This window comes from Equus przewalskii, unplaced genomic scaffold (genome assembly GCF_037783145.1).
Source record: "Equus przewalskii isolate Varuska unplaced genomic scaffold, EquPr2 ChrUn-13, whole genome shotgun sequence".
Taxonomy (NCBI): domain Eukaryota; kingdom Metazoa; phylum Chordata; class Mammalia; order Perissodactyla; family Equidae; genus Equus; species Equus przewalskii.
In genome coordinates this window covers 3852754-3877467 of record NW_027228750.1, presented here as the reverse complement: position 1 = coordinate 3877467, position 24714 = coordinate 3852754, and the positions used below count along the sequence as shown (strand labels likewise).

Below are 24714 nucleotides of genomic sequence, written 5' to 3'. Positions count from 1 at the left end.
ATCAGTTACTTCTCCCAACATTCTAAAGGGATTTCATTCACAAATCCTTTCCTAGTACCTACTCTGAGCCAGCTGTTATACTCATTCCTTCATTCAACACATATTTAATGAGTGCCTACTATGTGCTGAGCAGGGGCTACGATGGTGGACAAATCTGAATCCTTTGCTGTGACGCTTGCATTCTAGTGGGGGTGGGGTGAGGCAGGCAGACAGTTAAACAATTACAATGAAAGTGTGATGATAGTTATTTTGAGAGAAGTACAGGGTGGGCATGGGTATAACCACCTGTTGCTTAAACCTTGCATAAGGCAACCGCTCGGCAGGAAGATGGGGTGGACGGAGGTAAGGGTTGACTTACTGATTCTCTTTTCTGTTCAAATGTTTGAAAGTCCCGTTGATTGCATCAGATGATTTCACCCCTAGAGGACGCATGCAAATGAAGGACTGATATACGGAGTCAGTTCTTTCTCCAGCAGAACAAGTTCTCAGTTCACAAATATGCGGTATTCTGAAGTTCTTTTAAGTTTGTTGTTTTAGCTTTAAATGTTGTTTCCCCATAGCTTTCTCTATGGGGAAAAAGTGTTCATGCTAAATCACAAAAGAATATTTAATACAGAGAGAATAGAATTGTAACCATCATGCCTGATGTTTGTTTATAGCATGGTTTCCTTGAGAAATTTTTTTTCCTGTTCTAACCAAGAATTCCAGAAACAAAACTCCCTGTCTGAGCAGTCCCACCTCCCCATCTCCAGACTCCACCTCCTGTGTTATTATCTTCTTACCTGCCTTGCCGGTATCCACTGACCTGGAATAAGTTTGTCTTGAGTGGAGTGTGGCACTAAAAAGGCCAGTGTTCTGGGTTCAGACCCTAAATCTCCCTCACTTACTTTTGTTCATGATTGACCCAGTTAGAGTTTGGTACAAAGAGGCCTAACTAAGCTCATGACCATGAGTATTGACTGAACCCTGCCTGACATGCAGCCAGTGTTTCCCATAGAAGGACCCGGTCTCAGAGTGTTGGGAATGAGTGACTGTTTATCTTGTAGGTGTGGGCTGGGGCGGTGTCCTGGAGCTGTGCCTATTCCAACAGAGCAGATGCCGCAGTCCAGGCAGAAGTGAATCCTTCACAGCTGCTCCATGTTTTTGAGGACTCCATCGACCCAGTGACATGCATGATCCGAGTGGTCCTAGGGTTGCCCAAAGCTATGTGGGATAGCAGAGTGGAGTCTCCCCGAAGACCTCTCTACCACATCTATGGCTGGAGACGGCTTGGGCTGAGGGAGCTGGCCTTCGGAGTGGGAATACTGGGGAGTCTCATTACACAGTTGTACATGATGCTTTCCTCATTCTTGTGGGGTTGCTTCCCCCCAACAGAGGCAAAAGTAGGAAGCCCTTCTCAGAAGGGGCTTAAATGGAGGGAGGTTGATGTTTGTCTGCTTTGAAGAGCAAAGCACTTGTCTCCCATTGCCCAAGGAAGGCACAGACCAACGGCATAGCAGCACGCTGACAGAGGGAGCCTCTGCCTTGGCAGGACTTTCCTGCCTCTGTGGTTTGGTAGTGACCAGCCCCAGCCGAGAAACACAAAACTAGAGGGACGGAGATGGAAGCTGTACAGATCATTTTGCATTTTCTTCCTTCTGGGATTGTTATTATTATTTTTTTTAATGGTTTTAACTCCCTTTACTTCAAAAACATCCAAGTTCAAACTAAAAGGACAAAACCACATTCCAAAGCCAACTCAGGTCTTTAGTTAACTGTTTTCTCGGATTCTTGCTACCAACCATCGTAGGGATCCTCAAAAGTTACCTCGATATCCAGTTTCCTTTGGCTCGGGGATTTCCCTTCACACTTCTTACAAACATAATCTTTGGCATCCCCATAGTGGTCAACTTTCAGATATATAAAGAATTGATGCAGACTCTGTAGATTTCTCTTGAGCATGATAAGATGCAAATGCCCTGATAATAGTGATATGTGGTTTTAAAGTACATAAGCAAAAAGCTAAAGGAAAAAAATCACCTTATGTAAAAATGGTTGTCTTACAAACAATAAGATTTATAATTTCATAGCTAGAAAAATTCTTACCCTCAGAATATACATGCCCTCCCTTGGGATAATAGCTATTTGTGGTATATAAATATGAAAAATTCTATTTAATTTATTCCTCTTTCTATTTTCTGATAGTGATTCAGAGTTGACGCCATCATCACTGTTTTGTGTGTGTGTATGTGTGTGCTTATTTGCCAAGCTGTCTGGAGGACGAAGTTGGGAATACGGTTTTTTTTCCTTGATCCCTGTAGACATAAAGTGAAAATGGACCCTACTTCTTTGTTCTAAGCCAGATGCTCCAGCTCATTCTTCTTCCTCAGGATCAGGAATCATAGATTGTAGTATAATTTGCACAGGATTTAAAACGTCCATTAACCAGCGGGAACGTGTAACCTGTAATAAGCATTAGTTTCACTGGCAAAATTGTGATGCTGCTATGAACCTCAGCTTGAGGTGCCGAACTCTGTTATTCTGGAATGCATTATTTTTATGTAAACTTTTAATAACACCCACCTTATTTTTCAGATCCTAGAACTACCAGGGCATTCATGTCATCCACTCAATAAACAGCTTTTGACAGTGTTTTAGAAAGTGGCACAATTGAACAGGTATTTTGCAGAAGAGGAAACTCTAGTAGTCAATACATGAAAGGATGTTTACCTTCAGTGGTCATCTGGGACAGGCATGTTAAAATGACTATGAAATATCATTTCACACTTATTAGATTAGCAATCATTAAACAGTCTAACAGTACAAGTGTGATGAAAATGAGAAGTAGGAACTATTTCTATTAGAGAACAATTTGTCACTGTCTAGTAAAATTAAAACCCCATGTTGGACTCACATCTCCCACAGTATCTCTTGAACATGTGCATAAGGAGGTGTGTACAGGATGTTTATTGCAGCACTGTTTGTAATAACAAAAACCAGTAACCACCTAAAAGACTCTCAGAAAGGGACCAAATGGTTAAAATGTGGTATAAATTTGGTAGACTATAACAATTAAAATGAATGAACTAGATCTCTACACAGTTGTGTGGGTGAATCTCTAAAACACAATGTTAAATGAAAAAAAGAAGCATGATGTATACAGTGTGACACATACTTTTATTACCAATTTTAAAAACATACAAAATAATACTATATTTGGTTAGGGAATATATATGAACAGCGTAGAAGAATAAACATGGAAGAGAAGGATCCACACCCAACTCAACATTGATGGCCTCTTGGGGAGGAAGGGAGCGCTGGATCTGGGGAGGAGTGCAAAGGAGATTTCCTTTGTATCTGTAATACTGTACTTTAGAAATGTGAAGCAAATAAGATAAAATGTTATTTACTAATTGTGCTGGTGGGTTCATGAATCTTGTTGTATTCATTTTGCTTTTCTGTGTTAACTTAAACAAAAAATGGTGAAGAAAAGAAGATCTGCATATCTCAGAGAGAATCCTGCAGTTCGCTGTATGAGAATTATATTTCACTCTTTTATCGCGTTTCCTTTCACCAGTTATGCCTGTGCGTTGTGGTCACGTAACACTTAAGGAGGGTGAGGTAGAGTGAATTTTGTTGAGGGTGCTTTGTTAAACTTTGTGTGGAACACTGTACAACTAACCTCTCCCACCTGCTTGCATTTGTCACCATGTCCCACCATCCCCAGGAGATTCATAGGAAGGCTCCCTTTTGATGAGGTGTCACTGGGGTGGATAGATGGCTCTCCTACACATTGGTGAGGACCTTATTGTATTACAGTCATTCAGATCAGCCCTCGTGCCTCAGGGGATTCACACCACCACCAGGGGTTCAGCCCTGGTGAGAACGCATGGTATTAGGGAGAGCTTCTCTGGCATGGCTCTGAAACACATGACCGTCTACCAGGGTTCTCTGCTAGTTGAGCAAGTTTTTTGCCACCTTAACCTTCAGTCTTAGTTTTGTCTGTCCTCAGACCATGGCCTGGAGCTTGGATCTCCTGAGAGGTTTATGATAATCTGGGGAACATTTGTCTGGTGTTCCTTCCATCAGTTTAGAGTGGGGCACCGTAAGTCGAAGAGATCTTAGCTGCGCTTGCCCCCAGTATGCCCTTGAGAAAACTGTTGTTGTCTGTGGACAGACACTGCCCCCTGGCGTAAGGCAGATGAAGCTGCAAATCTGTCAGACCCTCAGATTTCTATCCAGGGAGGTTATGCAGTTACTGGAGCATCTCAAGAATTGGGATGTGCCTTGAAAAGCTACTGGTTCTATGCCTCTCCTGCACCCAAACCCCCAGTAGCGTGCCTGACCAGGGCCACCCACAGCTGCTTGACGTGTGCTCTGACAGAGAAGGTATCATCTTCCAAGACAGCACAAAAAAGTCGTTATAATTATGAAGACTGGCAGTGTGAATATGACAGAAAGAACACTAGACTTGAGTGCTGTGCCATGGTGCTTCAAGGTGGCTGGTGACCCGTCCGTCTTTACTGGGGTCTTGGAGTACATGGAAGTTTGGAAGTTTAATTCATTTGTTTTGCAAGTTCAAGGTTTCTTAAAGTTGCCCACTGCCCAGCAATTAGTTGGCGTTGTGTCCATGTTGACTTTTGAGGTTTTCAGAATGCTAGCGTGGTTCGCCACCACAAGGCAGTTAGAGGCAGCCTTGGAAGAAAGAGCCATCAAATCCAAAGATGCACACAGCTTAGGAATGTCCTCTCTGACTTCCTTGAGCAGACACTCAGACAGAAGCTAACATCTGCGCTCATGGGAATTGTATGGTACTCAACAAGTAGTAGATGGTGATTGTAGAAAACCCAGAAAATATGGAAAAGAAAAAAATCACCAGAACTGCTACCACCTAGAGGTAAAACATGCTCACATTTTGGTGTATGGCCTTGCAGATTTTTTAGTATACAAATATGTACATTTGTCCTTTTTGCAAAATTTGTTTTGTAACCTGAATTTGTCTCAATATTGTGAATATGTTGCTGTGCTCATAAATGAACAACTGCATATTTTTCAATGGCTGTAGCATAGTGTTCCAATGCATGGCTACTGTAACTGGCTTATTCACTTCTCTTGTTGCATATGTGGGTCATTTGCTTCCTCTTTTGTACGGTTCTGAAGCCCACACAGCCCGTACTCTTGGGTCATTCTTTGGCTGTAGCCCTCACTTCTCCCAGTTGATTGTCTACCATTCTTCCCAAGCCCAAATGTCTCCTGACTCCATGCTGCTCATTCTCCCAGGTGTTCTTTGTTTCAACGTTATGATAAAATAGAGGTTACTAGGCATCAGCTTCTTAAACATCCTTTCCTTTTACTTCAAAATTAATTTTATCCTTGTCCAGCATTGTTTCTCCACAGTGTCCAAGAGGGAGGCATATCTCCACCCTCTTTCCAGGGATGTCCTCTCGCCTTTGTTCTTGAGTCTCTGTGGCTCCATCAGTTATTTCTAACCTGCGTTCTCTGACATCCCAAAGAACAGCGTGCCTGGTAGATTTAGGTGGTAGATGGAAATAGTATTAAAGAGCATTAACTCATAGAGTGAGAGCGTTATTCCCTTTTCAATTCTTCTTTAATCCTTCTGTTTATCCAAGAAGAAACTCTCATTCGGTGTTAGCACTTCTCAAAACATTTGCAAATATTTCTGTTTTAACAAAGGGAATGAACTAAAATTAAGGAATTAAAGAAGTTTCAGACTTTGGCAGGAAACATTACCTAGTCAGAATTTAATAACGTTATTCTGTTTTCATGATATTTATTATTCATTTTCTTTTAAAACTTCTTTTTGAATTATGAACCATTTCAAACAGAATACAGAGAATAATATCGCAAACATACATGTCCCTACTTCCAGATTTATTAAATGCTAATATTTTGCCATATTTGTTTAATATTGTATCAGTCATAGTTTAAGCAGAGAAGCAGGAAACAGAACTCCTAGGATGGAGATGTATGTATGTGTATATATTAGTGTGTATATATCTGTATTCATATATATGACTATATATGTAATCAATGAATAATTTGTTCTGGGGATTTGACCATATGCAGTCGTGGGGGCTGGTTCAGCAGCCCCTGTAAGGCTGTGGTCTTTGTGTCTGATGTTGGAGCTTGAAGTCTGCAGGGCAAGCAGTCTAGAAGGAAAGATATGATCTGGAACCCATCAGAATTGACTAGAATCTGTGTCATTCTCACTGCCTCCAACCTTGATGAAGCAGATCCTTTCATCATGGAACTAAACACACACCTGGCCCAGGAGTCAGAGAAGCTGAAGGAGGGTCCAGGGGAACGTGGATCAGTTGCAGGCCCAGCTGCTGTGCTGCACCGACAAGATGAGCCAACAAAGAAGGTAGAATGTATGTATGGCACAGAAGGTCTGGGTCAGCCTTCCAAGCATAAAAAACAAAATGGCTGTTCCTTTGCTTTCACCCCCCTGCCAATTCTTGCCTGAAAATACCTTAAATAAAAACTAGCCAATACTTGGTGTTGTAACATGGTATTTATTTTGATAGTTCTGCCTGTCAGGTCATATCTCCATTGATATAAAATTTTATTTTTCAGTAAATTTACTTAAGTTATAAAATTTGAATCGATTTAAGACAATTTTTTTTTTTTTGGTGAGGAAGTTGGCCCTGAGCTAACATCTGTTGCCAGTCTTCCTCTTGTTTTTTTCTTCCCCAAAGCCCCCAGTATGTAGTTGTGAATCCCAGTTGTAAGTCCTTCTAGCTCTTCTATGTGGGATGCCACCACAGCGTGGCTTGATGAGTTGTATGTAGGTCTGCACCCAGGATCTGAACCAGTGAACCCTGGGCCACCGAAACAGAGCACAAACTTAACCTCATGGCCACTAGATTGGCCCCTAAAAGAAGACTATTAATTAAATAATAGAAGACAGAAAAAGGGCATGTAACACTCTTGTGGGGGATACTCAGATGACTGAAGTTTGGGAAAAGCTGAGCTAGCCCTGTAGTACTTCTTCCCAGAACCCTAAAAACATGTCCTTTACTTTCTTGACTCTAACTAGACTGTTTCTTTGGCCCGAGTTTTGTTTTGATTGCAGCCCCAGCAGTCTTTCTGTATCCAGCTCAGGTGGCACATTTGCAACCTTTTCCTTCCCCCTGCTTGGAATTCCCATCTACTTTCTCTGTGTTGTCATTCACTTCATTTCTACTATGGATAACGGAGCCTTTGTCAAAATCTGCCTTGTATTCATTGCTTTGGATATATTTGTTGTCTTCACCTGAATGTATGTGCCTAGAAGGAAAGAACTGTTTCTTATCCCTGGTTGTTACCACCTGAGGCTCCTACACAATGTGCTGCAAAATGTTGGCACTCACAAAATGTTTTAAAAATGAAACTGAAATAACAGAAGGAAGGTGGTCAGGTGGTAGTCCTCTCATTTTATTTGGGAGAGAGAGATTGAGAGAAACAGATGGAAGGTTAAATAGTGTGTCTAAAGTCTTAATTAGTGGTTAGAACCAAGATTAGGTCCGAGAATTACTGGTTTTTTTAATCCATAAGCATTTTTTTCCTACACCATTCTGTAAGGAATTAGTTAACAAAATGTGTCATAAGCTGTTATGTACACAGGGGTGTGTCGAGTTTCTTGAAAGAATATAGAAGTATCAGTTTGGGTTTCTCCTTCAGAAGATGACAAATCATGAGAAAATTAGAGTTTAACTATAGCTACACTGTTAAATAATGATACAAAATAATATTTCCCCAGTAAACAATATAGCCATTGAATGCTTTGGAAATTAAGAAAGGAGACATCAGGGGCCAGCCTGGTGGCGCAGTGGTTAGGTTCGCATGTTCCACTTCTTGGCGGCCCGCGGTTTGCTGGTTTGGATCCCGGGTGTGGACGTGGCACTGCTTGGCAAAAGCCATGCTGTGGTAGGCGTCCCACATATAAAGTAGAGGAAGATGGGCATGGATGTTAGCTCAGGGCCAGTCTTCCTCAGCAAAAAGAGGTCTATTGACAGCAGATGTTAGCTCAGGGCTAATCTTCCTCAAAAAAAAAAAAAAAAAAAAGGATGGGGCCGGCTCCCTGGCTGAGTGGTTAAGTTTGTGCGCTCCACTGCGGTGGCCCAGGATTCGGATCCTGGGCATGGACATGGCACCACTCATCAGGCCACGCTGAGGCGGCGTCCCACATCCCACAATTAGAAGGACCTGCAACTAAGATATACAACTGTGTATGGTGGGGGCCGGGGGGTTGGGGAGATAAAGCAGAAAAAGAAAAAAAAAAAAGATTGGCAACAGTTGTTAGCCCAGGTGGCAATCCTTAAAAAAAAAAAAGAAGAAGATTGGCAACAGTTGTTAGCCCAGGTGCCAATCTTAAAAAAAAACAAAAAGACATCAGTGTGGTCTAGAGTGGTTCATTGAAGGCTTCAGAAAGAGGGCTGAGCTTGAGCTGAACTTTGAAGCTTGGCTTTAGAGAGGAATAGGAAAGTCATTTCAGGTGGAAAACGTAAAATTGGATAAAGGGTAGAAGAGGGAATAACCTATACCCTTGCTACAAAAAATGTGGCCCAGACCACAGCGTTGACCTCACTGGAGCTTGTTAAAAGTGCAGAATCTCAGATCCCACTCCAGCCAACAGAGTTAGACTCTGCACATTAATGTTTAGGAAACACTGACATACTGTTTGTATGGTGCTGTACAATTTACTCTTGGCTGTAGGAACATCCTCTTTGGCCCGAGAATAGGTTAGCTAGATATGAATGAATTAGATCAAGATGGACTGCTAGTGTGCAGTCCCACTGGAAGAAAACATGAAGTTTAGAGAGGTTTTGATTTGCTGAAAGTTTACAGGGCTGAGATTCAGACTCAGGTATTCAGATTCCCTGTGCTTTTCACAGGACCAATGAAAAGTCGTGTCTGGGGAATTGATTGGGCTCATACAGAAAGCTTGAAAGCGGATTCGGTAGCAATTGGGCCATGCGGTGAGGGTCTGGAGGGCTGGGGCGCTGATTGTTTATGCATTAATGTGTTTGACTGGAGGAGTCATGGGGAGCGTCTCAGGGAGACTGATCTGCTGGCGTCATGTGGGTGGATTAGAGTTGGGGGAGCAATAGGACTTAGAGACACCAGTTATTACGGGCATAATAACTAAACTTTTTAAACACAAAAAATGGGTAGTATCAGTAAGTCACTCAAGAAATACTTAGTGAATACTCACTTTGTGCTGGGCACTGTGCGTTTGGTCCTGCCTTTATGAGATGGTCTTGCTCCTGTAATACTTTTGGTTGAGTCACTTGGGTAATTGAGTACTGAGTGCGTAAAAGACAAACAGTAATAACAACAATAAAATCATGTTTCATTTTTTTCTCTGAACAAAGCTCTGGCCCCAAAGTTAGCTGACTCCCAGTCTCATCCTGGTTTTGCAAGGTTACATGCAACCTTGAACAATTCACTTCATCGCTCTGGAGCCCATTTTTCCTACTTACAACATCAGCGTCATGCTTGCCATGACTTCACAGCACAAGATGTTCTGATGAGATAATTTATGGGAGACATCTGGTTTCCTGAGTATTGTAAAAGCTTATAATGCTGTTAGTATAAAATTATTTTTAAAATCTTCACTTTTTGAAACTTTTAGAATTTCAGTCCCTTAGTGCCTTTTAGTCACTTTTCTAATTATAATTACATTGAAGGGGGGGGAAAATCCAGCCATCTGTGGCACTTGTTCTTCTTCCCTGGAGGTAGTGCTGGAGAAGATAATGATTTATTGGAGATGTTGTCGGTCCCACTGCGAAGGAGAGTGGATGGTGGTTTCTCATTGCGGCTTTAAGGCCCATCTGCTGATGGGTGCGATTCATTAGACAAGATGTGGGTGAATGTGTGCGTGGGAGCTGTAGAGTAAGAGCAGAGAGAAGACTGAGAGGATGTTTGTACTTTGGGGGAGAGAAGCAGGATGTGAGGTCTGTGACACTGCCACAGTCGAGGAAGGCAAACTGAGGAAACCCACTGCTATAGTCCATGTGTAGCTGGCGCATCCCCGTGACTAGATAAGGGCTAAACCATCTTGACTTCATGTGACGCGTGTATGTGGGTCTGGTGTAGAGGACATACCAGTAATCTGTATGCAGAGTTTGGGCATCACCTCTTTTACCTCCTCCTCATGGTGCCCTTTCCTAGCGTTTATCATTCAGTATTGTAGCTGCCTGCCTACTCCGTCTCCCTTACAGTCAGCAGAACCACGCATGAGCATGTGTATCAGAGAAGACAAAACGGCTGACTCTGTTTTCTGGAGGTGGGCACTGCATGCATGTTTCCGACCCTTTTGGTGACATAAAGCCATGGCCCTGTGTGTTCAGTTAGATCCCTGCTGGGGGTGTGTGTGTGTGTGTGTGTGTGCACGTGCGCACATAGGGTGGCAATGGAAACGTGGTATGGGAGGAGGGCAGAGAAGATGAGAAAGGTGGGAAATCCTTCTTCAGCTTACACATTGCTGGGACCAACACTCATGAATACAGATACTACTGATTCGCCAGATTTCCCTGCACGCTGCTTCGTAAGTGTACGTAACTGTACCACCGCTTTGTGTTTGAACTGCTCTCTACACGTTTTAGTTTGTGCCAAGGTTGCTAGCCTCCACAATAAAACACGCCTCTGATGAGAGAACACTTTGGAGCATTTCTTCTTTTAACTACAACATTGCTTATCTTAGAACAAGCTAGATAACGATATAATGTGTTAATGTATTTTCAACAAGCACTTAGAACAGTGTCTGGCACATGGTTAGCATTAGTGTTTACTGTTATTCGTATTCCATCCTGGTCATTTATTCATTCATTCACTCACTGAGTGTGTGATAGCATATATCTAGGCCCTGAGTGATTTACTTTGGAAGCCCAGAGGTGAATCAGACATAGATCCTGCTCTCAGGGAGAGTATATTCCAATAGGGAAAAAAAGACAGGCAAACACATAAATACAATGCAATGAAGAAGATGATATGAGCTCTAAGGAAAGTCTAGATGGAGTTTTGGGGGCTGAGCAGAAGCAGGAGAGGGTTTCTGGAGGGTTGGAGAGGAAAGCAAGGTGGGAGGAGGTGGCATCTGAGTTGCATCTTGGAGGACTGGAAAGGTTGAGACGTTCACAGCAGGAGAAAGTGCTTTCCAGGTGAAGTGAATGGTAAGAACAAAAGCAGGAAAGAGCATATTTAGAAAATGTAACTAGTTTGCTTTGCCAGAATAAAGGCTGTGTGTTTACCAGAACATGTGTTTTTGTCATCTTCTGAGTTCCCTTGCCCCATTTTTTTTTTTAATTTCTTTACCTGTGAATTAAATTTCAGCAGATTGTAATCAGGAAGGGCAGTTACTAAAACGGGCACAAGTGGCTTTGTAATTATAGCTGCTGCTAAATGTGTGATCTGTCTATTCTTGTAATTAAGGTTTTTATATTTATAAGCTGATTGCCTCCTGTTCTAAGACTTCCTTAATAGTATGCAAATAGGGGTCAGGAAGCAATATAAATCTAGAAACATGTTTCCCTTTGCATTTTACAGTAAGTCATCGGCACAGACTGACCCATGGCAGCTTTGTACATCTCGAGAGGCCACAGTCATTCCACTCAAAATAGATTGGGGCTGCCTTATATCCTCGCAACCTTAGCGAGAGTGGAAAAATCACATCTTGGGTTTTACATTAGCTTTCTGTTATGACACACACAATGTCATGACTTCTTTCCTCTTTCCTTGACAGTAATTCCGTCATCTACTTGTGATAAATTACTCTGCCTTTGGCGCTTTACTTTATCCACTTAACAGCTGAATATGCCCCTACGGAATGGTGTGGAAGGAGCTGGGAGGTCCCTGAGTAATGGAGATAAAGCTCTTGGGGAGTCTCTCCACCTTTTTGTGCCTCAGTCAACACATCCATCCGGTGGGGGTGCTACTTTGTGTTTTTTAAACACTTACTCTGCTTAGAGGTATTTTAAAACATCAAGTTCTCAGTTAATAGGGATAGTTTGTTAGAATAAAATTGTCTCACTATGGAGCAGACTAATTCTGTATTTTCTTAGTATATTTTAAGCTTGAAATAATCATCCAACATTGAGAGCTAATATAAATGGAAATCCATAGTGTAAAAAGGCTGCATCAGGCTCAATAGCTTATAAACCCAATTGTGAATAGCTCTAAAGCCCAGAAGAGTCAGTGACAAATGGCATGTGTGCTCAATAAATGTTTCTTGAATGAATGAATGAACTAGTTTTTCTTTAAAGGGACTACTATGTTTAGATTAAACAATGATTATAGCTAAAGGTTATAAAGTGAATATCTATACCTGGAATTTTGCATTTCTTTAAATCTTACTAAAAGTTGTATACTATATTTTAAAATAGTACCTACTCAAATACATATTATACTTACCTGCTTTAATAAAATTCTCTATTTTTATATATAGAGAGAGCATACACACACGCACACACACACACACACACACACACACACACACAGTGCTGCTTTCCAAGACATTTAACTATGCCGTAAAAAATCTTGTTTAGATCGTAAATCCAAAGTCAAGAAATTCCTGTTCCCTGGTGACTCCTTATCTGAACTGAGGGTACAGAATTGAGGAAAAAATAGTTGGAATATTAATCTTTAAATCAGAGCCAGTCATGTGCCCATGCTCCCTGCCCACCCAGTGTTGGACCCTCCACGTGCAGCATCCTCAGCATCAGACATATCTCAAACGCAGAAGGAGAACCCCCGGAAAAAGCGTAGGTGCTTTACAAGTGGGATTTCTGATGGCTCTGTTCGAAGTAGATCTTCAAGCTTCCTTTTAATGTTTTCCTACTTTGTTTTTGATGTGTCTCATTTCTGTGCCTCACAAAAACCCAAAAGCAAGAAACTGATCTTTCAAGGTTTGTAAGCTTACTAATTGCGTTTCTAACATACGTGGTTTTGTGCGTTTGCCCTTTCAGCTCTACGTGGCCACAGAGGCCATCCTCATTGCACTGGTTGGGGCTACTCCGTCGTACCACTGGGACCTGGCAGAGCTCCTGCCGAATCAAAGCCACGGCAACCGATCAGGTGGTGATGACCAGGCCCTCAGGGACTGGCTGCTGACAGCCAATGGCAGTGAGATCCACAAGCACGTGCACTTCAACAGCAGCTTCACCTCCATCGCCTCTGAGGTAACACCGGGAGCAGTGAGCAGTGGAACAGAGATCAGGCCATCTGGTCACTAAATGAACATTTCTCCTTGTGCAAGTGGAAGCAGTTGTTCATCTTGTTGATTTAAGTTTCACAACACTTCAAATAACTTTCCAGTAAATTTAAGAGTTAAAGGAGAATATCCTATGAAAACGTTTTCTCCTTTCTACAAATGGGAGAAGCATGAATCTTAGTAGTTAGATGAAATCCAACTAGTTAGATGAAATAAGATATAAACCCCAAAAGAGCAGCATTTTGATTATAGCGTCCTTTTAAAAAGTCACTTGAAACTTTTAAATCTTTTTCTTATATACACAAAAATTAGCAGAATGAAGAGAGAGACATGTAATGACCCATCTGTAACACCCACAGTTCGTGTTGAAGTCTAGTCTTGTGTGTAGACCGCATGGGGCACCTTGACTGTATAACATCAAATACAAATGGTACCGCCAGTGGGTGGGGAGCCTTACTTTCAAGGGGCTTTGCTGACCAAGAAGGTTCTAGTAAGGATAAAACCTTCTGAGCCAGCCAGAGGTGAATAAGCTGAGGATAGAGTGTGGTGCACGGAAATGCGGGGGTCAGAGGGCAGGGCTCATGCGCAATAGAATGCACCTGCACTGGTTGCTGAAATGTTGAAATACCCTGTGCCCTTTGCCTGCCCCCCACAAGCTGTCCATTTGTCCACTGCCTCCCTGGCCCAGCCCTTGGCCCCTGCTATCCAGGGACTATAGGGTTAATGCCTGGTGCAGCAGGGGACCTCCAGGACCCTTTCTAGCTGTCAGTTCTGACTGCCATGCTTGTCAGCTCTCCTAAAATCTGGCTGCTCCCCTGAAGGGACATCACAGTGCCTGCCAGATGCCCTGCCTGCATCTCCAGTCCACCCTCCTCCCTGTGTGTGTGTGTGTGTGTGTCTGCACCACGGCATCCGTCAGCCTTACCTGTTGTTGAACATTTTGATTCTCACCCTTTGGGTGGTCATACTAAAAATGGAAGAGATGTGCTGAAGGTCCTTCCTTAGGAGGGTCCCATTTGAAGGAATAATTGCTGGATTAACTCTTCGAGCTACTACCTAAGTGGCGTTTCTATGACAACAATCGAGTCACGTCACCTCTCACTCAAAAACCTCCAGCGATTCTGCCACGGCACACAGAAAACAATAAGACCCTACGGGTTACACTCAGGGCCCTTCACCCTCCACAGCTTGGTCTTGGGTGTACTTTTCCAGCCCCATTCTGCGCTTCTCTATGCCTCCTCTGTTTCCCACACATGCCCTGAGCCCTCAGCCCACACCTGTTCAGGAACGCCCTGACCACTCACCCTCACCTCTACCTGGTGAAATCCTAATGTACCCTCTCCCACGCGCTGTCATCTTCCCTGTGACGTCTTTCCCAGCCCACGCCCCAGCAGAAGTATGTGCACATTTGTTTCCAGTCTAGTAACATTTTGTTTGCACTGTGGTACACACTGAAGTTTGTGGTTCTCCTCCAGCCATTTTTTTTAAGTCCTTTGTGGTCAGAAACCATGTTTTGGTCATCTTTGCATTTCCATGGCTCTAGCAACAACAACTACTAGCACCACAAGTACCACCGCTACTAACCTACTAAAATAACCAGTAGTATTGTGGAATAATGACTATATGCCGGGCATTGAGATACTTTATAGTACTTATCTCATTTAACCCTCAAAAGCATTATCTCCCCCATTTTACAGATGAAGAAATTGACACTTCCTGAGGTCAGGATTAGTTAATAAGAGCTACGGTTTGAACCCAAATTTGTCTTAGAAGCCTGTGCTCTTGATTACTGTACTCTTTAGGAACCTATCCAATCTCTTAGTTATCCATCCCTTAGTTCTTTTTTTTTTTTTTAAAGGAAAGATTAGCCCTGAGCTAACATCTGCTGCCAATCCTCTGTTTGTTGAGGAAGATTGGCCCTGAGCTAACATCTCTGCCCATCTTCCTCTGTTTTATATGTGGGACGCCCACCATAGCATGACTTGATAAGTGGTGTGTAGGTCTGTGCCTGGGATCCATACCAGTGAACCCCAGGCCGCCAAAGCAGAGCGCATGAACTTAACTGCTGCGCCACCGGGCCATCCTCTCTCTTAGTTCTTTTTGATAAGTAACAAAAGCCAGAGAACTTAAAAAAATGTTTCTATTTGGAAATAATTTCAAACTGACAGAAATTTCAAGAGTAATACAAAGAATACCCTTGTATCCTTTAGTTTCAGCTGTCATTAGTATTTTATCTCATTGGCATTACTATCTTGCTCTCAATTTTGTTTCTACGCCCTTTGAAATTTACATATACTGATGTTCTTTTATGCCCAAATCCTTCAGTGTGTATTTCCTGAAAATAAGGGCATTCTCTTACATAACCAGAGTACAGTTATCAAGTTCAAGAAATTTAACATTGATACTATAGTTTTATCTAATCTACCATCATACCCAATGTTGTCACTTGACCCAGTGATGATGCAGTCGGTGCCCCTCCTGTACTGAATGCATTTCAGGATCGCATATTACATTTGCTTCTCGTGACTCTGTAGTATTTTTCCCCTTCATCCTTTCTTTTTCTTTTATGACATCGATACTTTTGAAGAATACATAGTCCCTTTTTAAAAAGAAGAATATTCTTCATTTTGGGTCTGTGTGATGATTCCTCATTCAGGTTATGCATCCACAGTCAGAACAGTACGTAAGTAACGTTGTGTCCTTCTCAGGGGATCACATCTAGAGACACAGTATCCTTCTGCTCCTTTTTGGTGATGTTGATTTTGATCCTCCATTTCAGGTATTGCCTGATTTCTTCCCTGTACAGTTAGTATTTTTTTTCATTTCAAAGAGTAAATAATCTATGAAGAATCACTGAAGATTATTCAAATTTACTATTCCTCATCAGAACACCACCGCCTCCAATGTAGCGTCCTTTGATGATTCGTTTGTAAACCAAGCTAAAACTATGATGGTTGCAAAATGATGATTTCTTTTTTTTTGAGGAAGATTAGCCCTCAGCTAACATCTGCTGCCAATCTCCTCTTTTTGCTGAGGGAGACTGGCCCTGAGCTAGCATCCATGCCCATTTTCCTCTACTTTATGTTTTGGATGCCTGCCACAGCATGGCTTGGCAAGTGGTGTGTAGGTCGGCATCCAGCATCTGCACCGACAAACCCTGGGCCACTGAAGCAGAACCTGCAAACTTAACTACTGTGCCACCAGGCTGGCCCCAATGATTTCTTAACTTTAGCACTTCCTCCATTTTGCCAGTTAGCTTTCTGCTTTCCTTTTTTTTTTCCTTTTGAGGGTAATTGACATATAACATTGTATTAGTTTCAGGTGTAAAACATAATGATTTGATTTTTATGTACATTGAGAAATGATAAGCACAATAAGTCTGGTTAACATCCGACACCATACGTAGTGACAAAATTTTTTTTCTTGTGTAAGAACTTTTAAGCTCTACTCTCTTAGCAACTTTCAAATATGCAATACAGTATTGCTAACTATAGTCCCCATGCTGTGCGTTGCATCCCAAGGACTTAATTTATCTTATAACTGAAAGTTGGTGCCTTTTGACCTCCTTCACCCGTTTCACCTACCCCTCTCCCCGCAAGCCTCTGGCAACTACAATGTCTGTTCTCTGCATCTATGAGCTGGGTTTTTTGCTGTTGGTGTTTCTTTTAGATTCCATGGCATTCTGCTTTCTGCTGTAAGCAAGACCCCTTTCTGTCTGTCTGTCTGCCTGCCTGCCATCCGTTTACCTACCTACCTATGTATCTATCATTAGTAAATACTCATGGATTCCTATTCTTCTCAGTTATTTATAATTTGTTACAGCCTTTAATTATTTTGGTGCTCAAATTATCCCCAATTTACCAGTGGGAACCTCTTCAAGCTGGCTCTTGTGTCCTTTTGTGTTTTAATTAAAGTTTTTATTTTGAAATAATTGTAGATTTACTTGCAAGAAATAATATAGAGAAATTCCATGAACCCTTTACCCAGTTTCTCCCAATGGTAGCATCTTGCAAAAATACGATGTGATATCACAGCCGTGATAATGACTGATATGGCTAAGACACAGAACATTTCCGTCACCACAAGAATCCCTCATGTTGCCTTTTGATAGCCGCATCCGCTTCCCTCTGTCCTCAGCCCTGGCCAGAAGCCCTGGAAACACTTATCTGTTTTCCTATACTTTGATTTTTGTCATTTTAAGAATGTTATAAAAATGGGATCATATTTATGTAACATTTTGGGATTGGCTTTTTTCACTCAGCCAGAGTTCTCAGCAGATTCATCTAGGTTTAGTTATGTTACCTTAGTTATACAGTAAGTCCTGGAATTGGGTCGATCGATTCCTCTCACTTTATTCTTTGTCAAAATTGTTTTAACTATTTTATTTTTTTTTTAAAGATTTTATCTTTCCTATTTTCTCCCCAAAGCCCCCCAGTACACGGTTGTATATATTTTAGTTGTGGATCCTCCCAGTTGTGGCATGTGGGACGCTGCCTCAGCATGGCCCGATGAGCAGTGCCATGTCTGCACACAGGATTTGAACCGGCGAAGCCCTGGGCCACCGAAGCAGAGTGCGAGAACTTAACCACTCGGCCATGGGGCCTGCCCCTGTTTTAGCTATTTTAGTTTCTTTGGCTTTCCATATAAATTTTATGATAGTTTTTTCTATATCAGCAAAAAATATTTTTGGGATTTTGATAGGAGTTGCGTTAAACCTGTATATCGTTTTGAGGAGAAGTGACATCTTTACTCTGTTGCATCTTCCAACATAAACACTATGTGTTATTTAGAGATTCTTTGATTTCATCGTTTTGTAGTCTTTAGCATGTAAGTTATGTACATGTTTTGTTAGATTTACACCTGAATATTTCATTTTATTGACTGATTATAAATGGTATTGTATTTAAAATTTTAGTATCCACATGTTCATTGCTACTAGGTAGAAATAGAGTTGATTTTTACATTTTAATCTTGTAGCCTGTGACCTTGCTGAACTCACTTATTAATTCTAGGGATTTTTTGAAGATTCTTTGGGATTTTCTAGATAATCATGTTGAAAATAGGGATGGTGTTATTTCTCCCTTTCCAAACTATGTGCCTTTTATTTTGTTTTGTTGCTGTGTTTTCCAGCTAGAACTTCCAGCACTGTGCTGAGTAGATGGTGAGAACTGACATCCATGCCTCATTTCTAGTCTGAGGGGGAAAACTTCAGTCTTCATCATTAAGTATACTGTTAGCTGTAGGTTTTTTTTCTTTAAAGATTGACACCTGCACTAACATCTGTTGCCAGTCTTTTTTTTTTTTCTCCTTCTTCTCCCCAAAGGCCCCAGTACATAGTTGTATATTCTAGTTGTGAGTGCCTCTGGTTGTGCTGTGTGGGACACTGCCTCAGCATGGCCTGATGAGCGGTGCCATGTCCATGCCCAGGATCTGAACGGCAAAATCCTGGGCCACCAAAGTGGAGTGCACGAACTTAACCACTCGGCCGTGGGGCTGGCCCCCAGCTGTAGCTTTTTATAGATGTTGTTTATTAAGTTGAGGAAGTCCACCCATTCCAGTTTTTTTTTTTTTTGAGTTTTTAATCATGTTTGTGATTGAATTTTGTCAAATACATCAGTTCGCAATTTTCTACATCAATTGCAATGATCATTTGATTTTTCTTCTTTGCCTTCTAGTATGCTGGATTACACTGATTAGTTTTAAACTGTTGAACCAACCTTGCCTTTCTGGATGGCATATAATTCTTGTTATATATTGCTGAATTCTATTTGCTAATATTGTTTTAAGGATTTTTGCTTCTGTACTCATGAGAGATATTGGTCTGTAGTTTTCTTTTTTTTGTACTCTGTCTGGTCTTGGTATTAGGGTAATACTAGCCTTATAAAGCTTTTAATTTTATAAAAATTAGAGGTGTTCCCTTCTTCTGTGTTTTCTGGAAGTGATTGTGTAGAACTGATGTTAGTTCTTTAAACATTTGGTAGAATTCTCCAGTGAAATCATCTGGGCCTGTAGATTTCTTTTTTGGGAGTTTTAAAATTATGTATTCAATTTCCTTAAAAATTATAGGGCTATTTAAATGATCTATTTTGTTTTGTGAGTTGTGGCAGTTTGTGCTTTCCAAAAATTTGTTCCATTTCCTCTAAGTTGTCGAGTTTATGTGTGTGGAATTGTTCATTTTATCTTATTATCCTTTTGATGTCTGCGGTGTCTGAAATAATAGTCCCTTTTTTATTACCTGATATTGGCAATTTGTGTCTTCTCTTGTTTAATTGCTTGTCAGTCATGATAGAGGCTTGTCAATTGTATTGATCTTTTTAAAGAATCAGCATTTTGTTTCATTGATTTTTTTCTCTACTGTTTTTCTATTTTCAATTTTATTGATTTTTGCTCTTATCTTTATTATTTCCTTCCTTCTGCTTCCTGTTGGATTTCTTTTTCTTTTTTAGGTTCTAGAGGTGGTAGCTTAGATTATTGATAAGTCTTCCTCTTTGCAAATAATAAGCCTTTACTGCTGTACATTTTCCTCTCAGGACTGCTTTAGCTGTGTTCCACAAATTTTCATTTTTATTTAGCTCAACGTGTTTTTTTTTTCTCCTTGAGACTCCCTCTTTGACCCAATGATTATTTAGAAGTGTGTTGTTTAGTTTCCGAGTGTTTGGAGATTGTCTTGTTGCCTTTCTGTTTTTGATTTCTAGTTTGAGTCCATTGTGGTCAGAGGACACTGTGTGATTTCAATTCTTTTAAATTTGTTGAGGATTCTTTTATGGCCCAGGATGTGGTCTCTCTTGGTATATGTTCCACTGGCACTTGAACCAAATGTGTATTCTGCTGCCATTGGATGGAGTGTTCTATAAATATCGTTTAGGTCCTGTTGATTCATGGTATTGTTGAGTTTTTGTGTATCCTTGCTGATTTTCTGTCTAGTTGTTCTATAGATTGTTGAGAGGAATGTTTATGCCTTCAATTATAGTTGTAGATTTGTTGATTTCTTCTTTCTCTACTATCAGTTTTTCCTTCATATATTTTATAGCTCTCTTGTTTGGTGTATACATATTTATGATTGCTCTGTCTTCCTAGTGGATTGACCTTTTTATCATTTTGTAATGTGCCTCTCTGTCTCTGATAATTTTCTTTGTTCTGATACGTCCTTTATTTGATATTAATATAGCTACTCCTGCTTTCTTCGATTAGTATTAGCATGCTATGCATTTTTTTCCTCCTTTTACTTTCAACTTGCCTATATCATTGCATGTTAAGTCAGTTTCTTGTAGACAGCATATAATTAGGTCAAGTTTTGTAATCCACACTGTTGATATCTGTATTTGTGTGTTTAGATAATTTACATTTAATGCAATTATTTATATGTTAGGGCTTCCCTCTTTGATTTTATTTTGTTGTTGTTGTTCTCTCTATTTTTTGTTTTTCTCTTTTTTTCCCCTGCCTTCCTGTAGGTTACTTGAACATTTTTTAGAATTCAGTTTTTACTTATGGTGTTTTTGAAGTGTATCTCTTTGTATAGGTTTTTTAGTGATTGCTCTTGTGTATATAACTTATCACAGCCTACTGATGTTGTCAAATCACCAGTCGAGTGACATACAGAAACTCTGCCTCGCTTTACATCCCTTTGTCCTCCTCTATTTATAATATAATTGTCTTAAATATTTTTCTACATGTTTTTAGAACCACATTTCACAGGGCTATAATTTTTGCTTCAACCCTCAAACATAATTTAGAAAACTCAAAGATGGGAAGGAAAGTCTGTTGTATTTACTCAATTTTTTTCTTGCAGTGTTCTTCCTTCCCTCCTGGTTTTCCAAGATCCCTTCTTTGATGTTTTCTTTCTTTTTAGAGAACTTTGATTAGCCATTGTTTTAGGGTAGTTCTGATGGCGAGAGGATTCTCCTAGTTTTCCTTCATCTGATCGTATCCTGATTTCCTCTTCATCCTTTGTTTTCACTGGCTGTAAAATTCTTGGTTAACAGTTCTTTTCCTTCAGCATTTGAAAACTCCTGTGCCACTTCCTTCTGTCCTCCATGGTTTCTCATGAAAAATATGGTGTTATTTGAATTTTTTTTTCTTTCCTATAGGGAAGGCATCATTTCTCTTTTGCTACTTTCAAGATTTAAAAAATTTTTTCAGTTTTTAGAAGTTAGGCTATTAGGTTTCCTGGTGTGGATTTCTTCCGGTTTATCCTGTTTGGGATTTACTGAGCTTCTTGGATCTGTAGGTTTATGTCTCTTGACAAATTGGGAAATTTTCATCTATTATTTATTTAGGTACTTTTGTTTTTAGCCCGCCCTTCTTTCTCCTGTCCTTCCAGAACTCCAGTGACAGGAGTATTGGTTTTTTTGCTGTAGCCCTCCAGATCCCTGAGGCTTCGTTCATTTTTTCCCATCTGTTTTATCTTTGTTATAGGATTGGGTATTTCCTGTTGTTCTATTTTAAAGTTTACTGATTCTCTGCTCTGTCCCCTCCATTCTGCTGTTGAACCCATTCATTATATTTTTCAGTTCTAAAATTTCCATTCTGTCCTTTTTTGTATATTCTCTTTCTTTGCTGAGACTTTCTGAGTTTTTCTATTTTGTCATCTGTTTCAAGCGTGTTTGTAAGTGCTCACTGAAGCATGGTTATGACGGCAGCCTCAAAATCTTTGTCAGATATTTCTAACATCTTGGTGATTGTCTGTTTTCCTTCTCCTTTGAGATTTTCCTGAATTTTGGTATGACAGATTATTTTTGTTTGAAACCTGAAGTTTGAGGGATTATGTTAAGCGATTCTAGGTCTTATTTAAAGCTTCTGTCTAGCTGGCTTTCTGTGACACTGCTCTGGCACAGGAATTGGGGAGGGGTGCCTCGTTACTACCAGTTGGTGGTGGAAATCCAGTCTCCCCACATGGTCTCCACTGACACTGGTAGAAGTGGTGGTGTTTGTGTATGTGGCATTCTCCATCGCTGTTTGGCAAGAGCAAAAGTGCTGGCTTCCTACTTGTCTTTTTCTGATACCACCCAAGTGGGGTGGGGTGGGGTGACTCTTTACTGTCTGGCCAGGGGAGAAGCCTAAGTTCCCCACTTAGCCTTTGCTGGTGTGAGTGGGGTTGGAGCCACAGTTATTTTTGAGGAAACAATGGGCTGGAATAAAGAAATTATCATCTAAAAGTTTTCAGTCTTGCTGGTCTGCTCCTCTCTTGGGCTTTTGGCTAGAGGGAACAGGATTTGTTGGGGCTTTTTTTGTCACTCCTCTTAGGATTTCTGAGCTGCTGGCTTCTCCAGCACCCAGTCCTGGGGTATGTGAGGCGAAGAGAAACCCAGGAAACTCACCTCGTGTCATTCCTTTGGTGCCAGGGTCCCTAGCTGGTCTTCTCTCAACCTTTCAGAGTTTTCTTATGTTTGTTTAATATATATTGTCCAGGGTTTTTAGAAAGTCGTAGTAAGAGAAATAGGGAGAAGTACGCTACTCCATCTTCCTGGAGCTGAAAGTCCTCCTGTGTCCTTTTGACGTGCCCATCTTTTTTTTTTGAACACTTCAGAAATTTTTGGCATAACAAGATATTCCAGGTTCATCTTGCACCTCCCTGCCCCAACCATGGTATTGGCCATATCTCCAGAAAGCTCTGGTTCTGTTTATTGCCCTCTATAGTGAGAGCTGTAGGTCTGCTCTCCACCACACCTGTGACCACATTATCGTGAAAGTGAGTCTCAGACCAAATTCTACCACATATGTGAACCCTTATTAATGAGATTCTTAGTATCAAAGAAGCACAAAATAAACTATCTTTCAGGTTTATGAAGTCTTCACTCTGGTTTTTTCAGTGTCCTAAACACTGCGTGCATGACAGGTCACTGTGGACAAATTCTAGTTTTCCGTAGCCAGGGTACTGACACTCCCCTCTCCACTAGCATCAAGTAGACAGAATCTTCCAGACTTCATATTAGCTCAGGACCAAGGAGAGGTTTTAGCCTAGGGCATCACCCTTGTAGACAAAGAGTACAGACCATACTGGATTATCTCAGAAATTAATGGAGGGATAGTGAGTGTCTCTAAAATATATTGAATTAATCCATATATCTTGAATGCCTTTAATTTCAGGAGTAGCTCATTTTTTATATTCCTCATTGCTGGTCAACAGGCCACTAATTTAATCAAGAATAAGCAAAGCACCCATTGTTGGTAGAGACAATGATTACAGAAGCCCTTGTAGTAGCTCCCTCTGGAGAATGTGCTTTCTGAAGAGAAGGCCAGCTGACCATCACTGGACAATGCAACCTTGATTAGAATGCTCCTGGTACCAGGGTGAAAGCTTGCCCTAAGTGACATTTATGCAGAATATCCCATTGTAGGTGCTTAATACTTTAAAGTAGATAATATACCAATACTATGCTTCAGCCCAGCAGACACACAACAAATTTCAATGGAATTGAATTAGATTAATACTAATGAAATCTATAATTAGGAGCCCTTTTAGATGTCGCCAGAAAGACACCATTATTAGCCAATGTTCATTGAGTAATTACTACTTGGCTGATGTAGGGAAGGCCTTGATACAAGGAAGGAGAGTGCTGTTAGACCCTATGCTCCAAGACAGCAGGACTGGGTGCCCTGGTCAACAGTGCATCTGCTGTGCTGGCACCCAGGAGGTTCACCATGAATGGTGCTTGACTGGAGGCTGAATACAGAGGGAAGGGAGCCCGGAGCCCTACTGCTCCCAAGATAAGGAGTTGGTAGATGCAGGAGACATGGAGTTAAATAGCTTTCCCGGCAAGCGCTGGAGATCTTTAAAGCAGCTCTGAGAAGAGGATAAAGGGCTAAGACGGCGCCCCCCACCCCATTCCTGCCTGTGAGAGTAGCCCCGTCTTCTTCTTCTTCTTACCACTGGGCTGTGTCGGTGAGTCACTGTCTCTCTGCCATCTGTCTTTGTCTGATTGTAACTGTGTGTGTCTCCCTCCCTCCCTCCCTCTCTGCCTCTCTCTCTCTTGCATCCTTCCTTCTCTCTTTTCTCTCTCTCTCTTTCTCTCTGTCATTTTGTCTGTCTGTGTCTGTTCCTCTCTATCACCACCTCTCTCCATCTCAGTCTCTGTATTTACCTCCCGTTTCTTTCTCCCTGCCTTTCTCTGTCTGTCTCACTGACTTTCTTTCTCTTTCTCTGATGTTTCTGTCTCTCTATCTCTGTATGTATCTCTGTGTGTCTTTTCTCTGTCTTCTGCTCTCTCTTCCCCACCCTTTCTCCCTCTTCTGTGTTACTCATCTCTCCTCATTCTCATTCCCACCCATGCACTGAGATACACATACTTGGATATGTATGCTGTTATCTATGTTGAATATACATATGTCATTATAGATTTATAAATATTTGGTACTTTTCTCCCATAGTATAGAGGCACGCAATATATTTCTATCTCATCAGAAGGTCAAACAATTATCTACCTCAGAGGTGTATCTCAGCACAAATGTTTCCTGCGCAGATAGTGATCTTCAGTCTCCAGTGGTACTGCAAGATGTGTCCAGAACCATGGGTGGGGGTGGGGCTG

At 41.2% G+C, this 24714-nt stretch overlaps 1 protein-coding gene across 7 annotated transcripts in view; it reads left to right on the top strand.

Moving 5' to 3' along the window:
- The window catches only part of SLC22A15 (solute carrier family 22 member 15), a 110972-nt gene that overhangs the window by 1020 nt on the left and 85238 nt on the right, over window positions 1-24714 (top strand). For all 7 annotated transcript variants that reach the window (XR_011536814.1, XR_011536818.1, XR_011536817.1 and 4 more), the window contains exon 2: window positions 12945-13157. Coding sequence is in view for 1 of the 7 variants with exons in the window: in XM_070608076.1 (XP_070464177.1) it covers window positions 12945-13157 (213 nt within the window). In the remaining 6 variants the exon portion in view is untranslated. The remainder of the gene's footprint in view (window positions 1-12944; window positions 13158-24714) is intronic.